Below are 12,607 nucleotides of genomic sequence, written 5' to 3'. Positions count from 1 at the left end.
TCGGCCTGTGTGCCTATTTCGGCAGTTCGTTGAATCTTCAACTGCTTAATCAGTAAGTTTGCTGAATCTCAGCTGTATCTTAGAACGCGTTTAAATTAGTTACGATTTTAGAGCCTCGTAGGTAGTGATCTCGTTATTTATTCATCCTGTCATTTATTTTTAGTTTCACATTTCTGTTTTGTTAAACCGCCGGGTCGGCGTAGTTTGTGACCGTCAAGTGAACGCAGCTGTTATTTCTAAAGTTGAATAAAAAGGGATTTAAACCCTTCTTACGAGTTTGTGTAATTTACAGTTCATAGCAGTCACTACCACTGTTGCTGACAAGTTGGGGCCTCGCAACACTATAGGGTGATCAGCATACGATGCACAAATTCAAATAGGTTAAAATTATTGCACATGTAATATAATTAAAAGTTGTTACTGATTTATTGAATTAAATTACTATATTAAAAAGCGCGTCTCAGGTTGATTTCATCTGAAATTATAGATATATATTAAAAATAAAACTGCGAGTTATTGAAAGGCCAGCCGCTTTTAAAAGAAACAAACAACTACAGTCTGGTCGGCTTGAGGTATATAGAAAACCCTTGCCGGACGCGGGGGATTCGTCATTAATTACTATATTGCTCGTACGGCAAAACTGCGATCCGCAGAGTTCACTTTCTCTGGAAAAAATATGTTAGGTACACCTTGCATAAAGGGGAAAAATTTGAAAAGCTTTCATATTTTACATTACGCTCAATCGGGCGTTTATACTTCCTTGTACGAAGTAAAGGAAGTATTGTAATCACAAAAAATTCGGGGTACCAATATTTCAACGAAAATATCCATTTTGGTTGCTATCGATTGTAATTTAACGATGTTTTTGCGTGACATCTGCACGTAAGGATAGAATAAAAGACTCTTTTCCTCCAAAAAAAATTATAAAACAGCTTTAAAATGAATTCTGAAGAGAATTTTTCGTGGTGTCTATACGTATGTATGTATCTCGAATAACTCAAAAACGAGTAGCCTCAGAATGTTGAAGTATTTTGTATATAGGACTGCTATAGCATGTAGACGTGCCCCTCCTATTTTGGTTGCAATCGGCCGCACCAAAAGTATATAAATATATGTATATATACACTGTTTCTCGGCTCAATGAACTCAGTTTTTTACTTTTATATATTGGTAAATTTTGCATTTTTTGCTTTAAAAATAATTTAATTATGTTCCTATCTTCCGGTTAAGGGTTTTATGTGTTTAGTAGATCCGCATGCAAGATTTGTAGAATTATCAACAATTTAAATGTTTTTTAAGTGCGGCTAAGCCTAATTTTTGGTTACCTTAGCAGCCATATTTGTTTACATTTGAAACAGAATAGTGGATTTGTTTTAGAGAAACTAAGCTTCGCAACAACAAATTAACGTCTTTTGTTATTGCGAATTAAATTATGCTTAATTGATTCTGAAATTATCATTTAAGTTATTAGCTTGTTTTTGCGTAGAAACTGTAATTTTTACTGTAAAAATTGTTTTTTTTAATGGTTTGAATTGTACTTGGTGTTTTATGTTTTCTATATCTTTCAATTTTTAATAAAAGTATTTTGAATTTTTATGTATTTATGTATTTGAATTTTTATGCCTTGCCGCAAAGGGAGAAATGAATTAATTAGTAGCGCATGCGCATTAAGTAAGAGGTTCTAGATCGTCTGTGAAAAACTGTTCCTTTTTTATTTGTTTAATTTCTTATATTCAAATAATAATTAATAATATATTAAATATTATATGAATAGAACATGTGGCAAAGATTAGATAGTTTTTCAGATGATATAATTTTTGTGCATTTTGGTTTTGGTTTGGTTTGGTTTATTTAATTATGGCAAAGCACACTAGGGCTATTTGCCTAAGGGGAGGGACGCCTTCGTGGAGGACTTTCTAAGGGAAACTGGCTTTGTGCATTTTGAGTTATAAAATAAGTGAGATGTACCCCTGTTTATTTTTTTCAATTTTTAATGAAGATATTTTGAGGTTTATTGCATTTTTGCCTTGTCGCAAACTGAGAACAGAATCAACTGAATGAGAAATATACCTCTAATGAAATTCGAGGAAATAAGTGTTTCGTATTAGGAGCAAATATTGTCACCATTCTGTGTTGGATAGAGGAAAATGTTTACGAGTAGCGCATGCGCATTCGGTAAGCGGGGCTGAAATCGTCTGTGAAAATATGTTTAATTTTTATTTGCTTAATTTCTTTTATACGTCGTTTTAGATTTCTTATATTATTTGAAGAGAACATGTGGTAATTCTTCAGATGATATAATTTTTGTGCACTCTGAGTTACAAAATGAATGAGATATAATGCTGTTAAATGAATCTAACGCTGAAGTGTCGCTATGGTAAATAAATAGAGTGAACTTTAAAGAGTGCATTTATTCTAACGGGGTTTATGCGCTATCGACGAAATAGACTTAATTCAAAATTTGTTAATTGTTAATACAATACGTTTAAATGAAATGCAGGAAAATTGCGCATAATTTAATATTCCGTACAAGGAAGTCATGTGGTGTACACATCAGATTTTTTATTTTGATTTTAAAACTTGTGAGGTTTTATTTATTTAGTTTGACTAATAGTTAATTTTTAGTTAAAGTAACTTTCTTGTTGCTCTCCTTTTCACCCACGCTTTTCTGCCAGAATGTCAATCAGTTAGCGTGGGTATAATTAAATTAAGAGAGAAAGAAGCACTATTTAAAGTAAGTTTTCGGAAGTTTATTTTAGAGCGTGTTATGCCTGCTTGAAGACCACGTTGTTACCTTGACTTAATAGCGATTTAATTCTGTAGCGTTGAGTGCTTCTAGCCATTAGGCTTGTTTCGTCGGCTTCTACGTTTCAGAGCCTTCCTGCGCGTTTAAATTATCTTGTCAGTCTTTAAGCTAATTGAATTGCATTTTATTTTAAGCTCAACATTGCTTGTTTAAGTTAAGCCAGAAGTGTTGTGTAACCCAAGTGGGGTTATTTGTGAACTCTGTGTGACCGAATAAACGGTCACTTACACCCTTCTTCTCACTCTGTCTGCATCATAAGACCAGAGGATAATTTCTGTACAGTCTTTCTAGAGCTCATTAGTTTATGTTACCAAAGATTATGAGACTCTATACACTCATAGCAGCGACTTTTAAATACCCTTTTTTTTAAAAACTGGGACTTTTTATAAAACCGGAAGGCTTTCAGAAATATGAGCAAAATTTCTGCATGTGATGAAAATGCAATTAGAGTTCCGAATATGTACGGTTCGTTCTGAATTCCAAAACTCGACTTAATCATAACTATTGTATCTAAACTAAAACTCTTTTTTTCCGAGTATTTATCTCCCGCGGCCTTACGAAAGCATTCATTTTATACTATATTTTTTTCTTTCCACAGCTGCCATTAATGTAAGCGCCTCTTTAAGAGCAGCAAGTCTCCTCATGAGTGATAAAGCTAAGAAGGGATGTGACCTAGTCATCTGTCATATTCTATTTTATACGTTCTCTCAAGAAAATATAGGGAAAGGCAGAATACAAAAATAGCATTGGAAATATAATAAAAAGAAAAGCTGAAACAACCTGATTTTTGCATAAACGTCATGCGTAATGATTCTCATATGAATCTAAATATTCGGAAAAGACTTTAACGAACAATTGAATAGGTTAAAGATATTAAAATTTTCAGATTGGTTAAACTTTAACTGGAGCACCTATTAAAATATCGAGGTTCCAAATTTAATGTCGTAGACGAAATGGCATGACAGTTAGATGAAAGATTCATTTGCAATATGACGATGACATAATTATTATATATACATAAGCAAGTTCTCGTTGCTAGGCAAAAATACGATATCAAGTTTAAGGTCTGTAACAAAATTCCAATTATTCAGCATATGAATGATGCATAAACAAGGCGAATAAAAAGTCAACGCGAAGTAAATAGGACATCATTTTTGGTCATATCGATAGTATTCATGTTAGTCTCTAACCCAACTCAAGATAACTCTAGAGAACACAAACTACTGTAGGAAAGTTTGAGATCTTTGTACGAAGTAGGAGTTAGAAATAATCTTTGAACTCACCCAACGCTATCTGACACTTGTGATACAGGTTTTAAATCTAAGGAAAAAATATTTGATTGATCTGACAATTTTCTTTTGTGACCTGTTACAACTGCCTCGTTCCCTAATGTGACTAGCGTAGTTCAGCGCTGATGCAATTTGGTTGAATTTCTTGATAAATCATGGTTGTTTGATACTGCAGATTTCTTGCGATTAAGATACTTAAAATTCATCGAGCCAAGATTAAATCTCTGTCGAATTTCGAGGATATACATATAAGACTCTGCGATTCTCGGATTCCGTGATCGGACTATTCTGTATCAAAATTAAAATGGAATTATACAAAATCATATTTCTCTTCATTAATGCTTAAATCTGTGGACAACGACAGGTGCATTCACTAACCTTTCTGTGATCTTCAGGAAGCCTTTCATGGTTTAGACATGGAATTAACAACAACAGCTTTACAACAAAATCTTAAAACAATGGTGATATTGGATTGGAATTTGGGCTTAGTAAGTCAGCGAAAGTCTGACTAAACAGAATTAGGGTAATGATTTGATAGAAAGGGAAAAACGTAAATTGGATGAAACATAAAACGTAAATGGTAGCAGGATAGATCATAAACTTTCCAGAAAGTTTCGAGGTATAGGATTTCATTAATAATTTTTGAAATATCTGAAGTCAAAACTGCATTATAGTTTTTGCTTTTGAATTTATAATTACATTTGCTAACCAGGAAATTTCAGGTAATATTATTACGGCATTGCATGAGAAAAAGTTTTTCATTTTATGTAGAGAATATTTTAAAGCACTATGTTGTTCATCAAAACATTCATGTCGTCATTCATGTCGTCTTTAATGTATATTTGTTGTAACACGCCTCAGTTAACAAAAGTAGAAAAGATGTCTCTGTAAGTATTAAGGCTATTTAAATTTGAATGAAAGACCTTTTTTTTCAAATATAACGGAATTGCAATAGGAATCAGATAACAGAGAAATATTTGAAATTTAGGAATTTATATTTGCGAAATTTGCAAAAGTCCTCTACGCAAAGAGAAAAATTTATTACTCTGTATTATGATCATTTATACTCGTAAATTTTTCCGAGTTTAATCGCTTTGGATCAAATGGGCTGGCTGCATCTTTCGTGTTTTTTCTCTATAATTGAGCGCGAGTCAGTTTCATAATGCATCCTACTCAAATCTTTGTCATTGAGTGCTTTGTCTCAGAAAACAATCTAATTTTATTTCATTTTAAAGTTAGTTTTGTAGACTGAATTTTTTTGTTTTTATATCTTTAACCAAATCTATATGCTTTCTAAAAGTATTTTTTCCCGTTCATGACTGTCCACCTCCTTTTCCGGATCATGACTGAAAAGATTAATATCTTTTATCTGTGTAATATATTTATCTGTATCATTTTAAGTAACAGATAATGAAATTATTTTGCGCCTTTAGCACGAAGCGACACCACTTGAATTATTGTCTGCCTCCGAGTTTCTTTCATTAATGTGCCTTAAGGACTCTGACCAAAGAAAGAAACTAATTTCTATTCGTTAATACATTCCTGACATCGAAAAACAGCGGAAACGTGTTTCGAATAAAGGAATAAGTCATTGCTTGAAGGGGGAGGTGTACAGAAATCTCTACTCCAGCGGTTGTCTCGGTAGACAAGAATGCAGCATCATGGAACGCCAAGAGCTGCAGATCATGAGGTTGCCTGGTAACCGCCTTCTTCGCTACTGTCGCGCCCTCTGTGCGCTCTCCGTTGATCCAGTATTTTTGTGGCAGTCTCCAGTGGCCCCTATTTCTATTTTGATGTAGTAGAGAGAATCGGAAGATGAGAGTCACTATCAGCTAGTTGTCTGTAGGTAGGATTTTTTCTTCACATTTTCTCAGTGTGGACTAGTTGAATTAGCAAACGGCAGAGCTACGCGCGAGTATTTTGAAGAGGACTTTACCGAATATCATAAGATACGCAATGATGAAATTTCGATCGTTAGCTACATATCTTGTTTGTAAATATTGTCTTTTCATCCTGTCAGTGAACTGTGGTTAAAGACAATTTACTATCTTTTTCGTGAGAATTATATGAAAGAATTTCCTTTTCAGCTAAAACCTTTGAAAAAGCATTCAGCTTTCTTTAAAAACGTAAATTTATTGGAGGAATTATCTTATTTATAACGAAAAGTAATGAAAGGCTGATACCTCAAGTAAAATAAAATTTGTTTACTTACAGGACGGCGAAAAATCTTGCTTCTGGCATCTACAATATCTTCTTATATGTTTGAACTTAAGATGTGAAGTAGGTTTTTGAGTCACTTTTAATCGTCTGATTTTCACTGATGTTCTTCTGTTTTCCTCATGTAAGTTTACTAGCTTATAATCTATAATGAAATTTCCAAAACAAGTATCATATGACGCTAAGTTCTTGAACAACTCATCGAATTCATGATCTTTGAAGTTTATAAATGAATCACTGAACTTTTAGAATGCTGAAAATTTCTGAAATTAATGAATTAAGAACTTTAACATAGACATTAGAGGTAAAAACTAATATAATAATAACTGACTATTTATTTCCTTTTCGTTAAAAAAATAATATAATTAAGCAATGAATACTTCAAATATGAAAATAAAATTAAAGCATCTTATTGGCTAAATGAACATTTTTCATTCTGTAAATTAATTCTAAATATTATGCTTTATTCCCCTTTTAAGATGAATGTTAAATTAAAATAAAAGAAAACAATAATTAAGTCTGAGGTAGTAAAAATATAGAATTATTCGTAGCTACTAATTTTTGATGTTTGAATTAGGCCTAATAATGTGAAAGAATACACGAAATTTCAAAAATTCATCATTCGTTTTTCTTTCGAATTTAGAGAAATAATTCTTAAGATTTAAAATCGTTAAGTTTTGCACTGAATTTATATAAATAATAAGAGTTATAAAATTTAGAAAAGTATTTAAATTTTAGAAATTTTATTAAAAAGCAATAGAAGGAATGAATAGTAATAAAGATTTCTTATCTATGGATCTATTATGATTGGATATCATTGCTTTGAATAGATGGAACAAAGCAGAAAATATTAAAAGGTAAAATACATTATAGATAATTTGTAATGATTAAAAAATTAAAGCAATATTAAAAACATTTTAAAATGGCTGTTAAAACTTCAGAATGATATTTTTTATCTAGATTAAACATTCTGTGAGCAGCTTAATCCATAATTATAACGGTTCATTATTAGAATAATTGAAGAGAATCTTAAATACATTGTAGACAATTTAAAAGATTAAAATAAATTTTTTATATTTTACGAAGAATAAAGAATTAAAGAATCAAGTTTATATCAAATTTCCTGGAGTGAGACGGAATTTGTGCCAAATATATCATTGAAAAGTCGTCTGCTGTGATTAGAAATATTTCCGCTTTCATTAAAGATTTACATTAGGCAATAAGCTGATAAACGAATTCTAGAGCACAGATGCGTTTAATGGCGTGAGGTAATTGGACTGTATTGACAGGAATTTGAACTCAGACAGATTTCTTCAGGATATACTATGCCTATTGAAATAATAGTGATGTATCTGTTAATAAGTGAAAAGTGATGGAACTGCCGTGGAACTTTCTCTAACTTGAAACTAAGGGGGTCTCCCTTCGGAATATATAATTTATTTCTGTGTGAATTTCTTCATTTACGAAGAAGAAAAATGGATGGCAGATTATCACCTCAACAACGTGGTTCTCGTCATTCTCTAAACAAAGTGCACACTAGCCCAAGGACTTCTTTAACAATGTATGACAGACCTTTGAATTTAGAGAATCTGTGGGGCAAAGGAAAATTGGAAGAGAGGTAAGTGTCCTTTCTTCAATACTTTTAAACATTTTTTATTGTTCTTGTACTTGTGAAATGAAAATTCACACCAGATGATGGGATGATTTTTAATAAGCCTTAATACTTCTGGTTGCGTTTAAAATAACGAACACTAACTTCAGCGACATGAGATTTGAGCGTATTAAAAATGTAATGCTTTTTTAAATTTCCGTTTAATGGGGCATGTATTTTATATAATTGATGGAACATTTGTAGATAAGTTTATAAAAGCTTAAAATTATCATCCGAATACTTTTTCAGATTTATTATTAGCAGACAGATAACGAGTACATAGCAAATGTAAGGAATAGATATTAAGATGCATTATATTTAACATTATATAACGCCGACCCCATTTTCGATAGATATAACTGCCTGCCTTCCAAGCAAAAATTGCAATATAAAAATAAGCCAAAAAACACCTTAACAATGACATAGATTTCATATGAAATTTTATCGATTATGTCTGCGACGAATGAGAATCTTTCTTCATCACTTTAGACACTCAGCCAAACACTTCGAGTTAAACAGCAAAATTCTGTGCTCTATCAAAGCACAACAGTCGCTCTAAAACTCTAAAACAGGCTCCACAACAGTCGCTCTAAAAATAAACAGGGTTTTATATAAAATCTACGTCAGTCTGAGGCTAATCGATAGTTTATGATCATCGATAGAGTTTTATACAAAATCTACGTTAATCTGAAGACATTTATTTGCCTGTGTTTTATTTTATATTTATGTGTGTCTTTTTCATATACATAAATTACAGCGTAAACTTGTTCTTTACAATAACACATTGACTTCCCTTCCCGTTTTCAGACCCTCGAGGGCTTCAAACAGCCTTCTAAGGAAATGTTTGCTATTACTTGTTAAACGATTTATGATCTGTTAAACGATATTTGCTGTTATCTGTTAAACAATATATTGAATGATTTAAACGTTATTATCTACAACACGAAACATGGCTATAAGATTTTGAGTTGCTGTAAGGATTGATCACACTCAATAATGAGGCACTTTATCAAGTGTACAATTTTCATATTTTAAAATTTCAACTCCATAATTATAACAGTTCCAGATTCGTAAAAATTGAGCGTTTGGGATTATGGATCAGTTAGCATATCGATTCGAAGATAACACTGTTCTCTTCCGAGTTCAGTTTATTTTCAAACAGCCCACGCTACTGTATGCATTCTCTTCTTTATGAACTTAATGTTAGTTCTTTTAAGACATATGTGTCGAGGGAATATGTCATGGGTTGCGCTAAATTTAAGGAGCAAAAATATTCATCTCTACTCAAAATGTTATACACATTTAATCATGAAGAACAGTCGTTAAATTCTCTATTTCAGGCTTAAATTCTTGGAGATTTACAACTTTCTTATCAAAATGATTAAAATGCATATTAGTCGAATAAAGAAAACTGTAAAACTTTGCATTAAAGAACTCGAATCTTGTTCAGAAAATGAGAATTTAAAATTTACCTGATTTCTATTAATACTTGCTTGACCTTTAAATATTCTTTTAAATCACCCTGAAAGCTTTTAGTGGTGAAATTATATGCTCTAAACCCACTTTAAACAAATTTAATTTACACATCAATTTTAATTAATGATTTTGATTTGAATCCTATACTTTGCAAAATGTTGGTATGTTTTATTATAACGTTTTAACTTAACTGTTTAAAACTGTTACTTTTTAGCTCAAAAGAGCAATTCGCCCAAAAAGGCTGTTAATTTCCTTTTGGTATTTTGCGCTGGTTCACTATAAATTGTGTTTCACATTTGAAATCTTTGCCATCAAATATTGGAGCCCTGCATTATATTTACAAAATTAAATAATGAAGAATCTGCATAAATGTATATATGTTTCTCGCACTGTGAAAAAACAGCGGTACCTAGAGACATTAAATTTTGAAAATCGTATTCCTTCACTCAAATAGAGGCATCTGGAAGCCCAAATTAGGAATTCTTTCTATTATCTATTTTTCATATTTTGTGAAACTTTAACGAATTTGTGATTAAGAAGTTCAACGATTTTAAAGCAAGCAATGGCAACACTGTACGAAAAAAACATTTTTATCTCGAACGCGTGAAACTGTGTAACGGAAATTCTAAAGATATGCTCTTTTTAAATTATTTTGTGATATTGCTGTTGAATTGAATTTTATGGTTTAAGTGGGAAGAACATGATATTTAATAATGAAGGTAACACACAAAACGTTAAAAAACGCTCCTTTTACAAAATACAAAATCTGAAAAAAAAATACAAAATCTGAAAGATTTCAGATTTTTCTTATTTTTTTTTTCTATATTTTATTTCGCTTATTTAGCTGATATATTCATGGTAAGATGTCGTAGAATGTTTTTGCTCTTTGAAAAAGAAGGACATATGTCAGATTCCTTCAAAATACATAGCTATGTATAGAATATATATAAAAGTAAATTAAATTTTGCAACTTAAATTCAAGTTTCTTGAACTTTTCATTTTTTTTAAAAAATTCTTTTCGGCATGCTACCTGGCCACTTCCGTGACCTTGTTTTTGATCACTTTTCTTTGACTGTATTCAAATTTTACCATACATTTTGCAATCAATAGAAGATTTAAAAGTATACTTCTGTGAACTAAAGAGAGAACATTTTTACATAAAGGGTTTGTTTGTTTTGTTTTAAAGGTTGCATCGTTGCGAATGTCAGCATTATTTTATAATATATAGAATATTAATATATTGATATTACTACGAAATCTAAATATCATGATATGCATCAACTTTTGCCTATTTGTCAGATAGCGAAACTCTTCCGCAGAGCAATTAAAAAAGGATTATTTCTGATCGTGGGGTATGTTTTGAGACATTAACAATATTTATCGAGAAGAACAAAGGGAAAGATTTTAAATTAAATGAAATAATTAAAGAAGTGGTATTAACGTGATAGATTTCTTTAAGAATTAATCAGTTTCATAAATTTAAAAAAAAAAAAAATTGGTGAGACTATAGTTGGTAGTTATTAATCGAACTAAACGGTGTTTTTATAATATTGAGACAAGATGAAGATTTAGGAACATCTAGGAAGGTTCAAGAAGAACTAAGGTTTAACAACTGCTGAAAATTTTTTCTAAAAACTGTATTTTGAGTTTTATTTTATAATTTAAATTACTCTATTGCTGTAAAAATGTCCTAAAGAGTATCAAAGACAAAATAGTCGCACAGTTCGGGTAATGAGATCCGCCAGTACCTAGCACAGTTTGAAACCCTACTGATCAACGAATTAACTGAATATAAAAAAATGATAGTTGATTCCAAAAAAGTATTTTTTCTCCTCATTTTTCAGTAAATAAAAAGAGATTAATAAAATGAAATGCCTTTGTTAAAAATAATTTTTCAAAAATGCATTTTTTTGGTAATTCACTTTTATTTCCTAAAATTACAATATCGAAGTGTCTGTAGATTATATTTCGGATTTTTCGTTTCATTATCTCTTTTTTCTTGCAATAATTTAATTGTTTATTGCTTGGGGAACTATACGTCTAACATTAATATTGGAATCAACTTCATCCTCTGATTTGAAAAAGGTTTCAAACATAAGAGTAATTTTTTACAGTTGTCAGCTATTAATTCTTGCAGAAGCGTTTCACCAAAGCTGTTCACTTCTGCATGAGGGAAGTGCATTGCTTGGCTGTAGTGTGAATCTTCAGAAGAACCCTGATGACTGCTTTAGCCATGGATCTGTGTTATATCGAGTACATCATTATAGTATACTAAGTCATAACACATGTTCCTTATACTGGAAGAGAAGTAGCTCATTTAACTTACTAAATTACTCCTCACATTCACAATATAACTATTTTTATTCTTAACAAAAACAAGTTACAAGGATTCATGCGTCTCCAAGCGAACATGAGCGAGCGGAACTACACTGCTGAGATACAAGTATGGTTACAGATGCATTCATGTAGTTTCCTTACAGTTTATGTTACATGAAATAATACAGTTGAATAAACAGTTAGAAAGTAAATAATAGTTCAAAAGTCCAGTTACGGTGAAATCGCCACAATAAGTTTCCATGCTGCAGAATCAGAGTATAAGAAGTCACGGTTAGAACATAGGTACATAAATATACAGCGAGGAATCTCAGATAAATTGAAATAAGGTTCATTTGGTATAATTTGAAAACCTCGAATAATTAAACAAATAAATAAAATGAATCGTACAGAAAAGATTAATAATTATATAAAGGAAAAGTAAGATCATAAGATAATATATACAAATGTATATACAAGTATGATCTTATAATCTTTCTTATATTATTATCATATAGTTAAATTGAAAAAAATTGCAAAAAGGCACTTTTTAGAGGAGGCATGCTTTGAATAATTTCAGTATAGGCAAGATCTAGATTGATATGACTCATGTAATAGCTTTCAGTGGTCCATGTTTTACGAATTATACCCAGAGCTAAGTAACCACTTCTTTTATGCTAGCTAGAATTAACACTAGTTTTCATTTTGCAATTTACTTTACATTCCCATTTGATTAAGTCCCTTTCACAATAGCCTTTCGGATGTGAACGTCTGAATCTATTTTAACGGATTAAAGAAATTCCTATCGTGTTGGAAATCTCTTTTATTGAGCAAAAGAGAAATTCGTCGGCTATG

The 12,607-nt window shown here is 31.2% G+C and overlaps 1 protein-coding gene across 1 annotated transcript in view; it reads left to right on the top strand.

Moving 5' to 3' along the window:
* Positions 1-5,900: 5,900 nt before the first annotated feature.
* LOC118189638 (potassium channel subfamily T member 1-like) overlaps positions 5,901-12,607 on the top strand; it is a 567,007-nt gene continuing 560,300 nt past the window's right edge. Inside the window, exon 1 of the mRNA XM_085820454.1 lies at positions 5,901-7,930. Within this exon, the coding sequence (XP_085676580.1) occupies positions 7,788-7,930 (143 nt within the window). The 5' untranslated portion in view covers positions 5,901-7,787. The remainder of the gene's footprint in view (positions 7,931-12,607) is intronic.

This window comes from Stegodyphus dumicola, chromosome 7 (genome assembly GCF_044657685.1).
Source record: "Stegodyphus dumicola isolate Sdum_Otavi_A_Nest chromosome 7, ASM4465768v1".
Taxonomy (NCBI): Eukaryota; Metazoa; Arthropoda; class Arachnida; order Araneae; family Eresidae; genus Stegodyphus; species Stegodyphus dumicola.
This window is presented reverse-complemented; position numbering and strand designations above follow the sequence as displayed.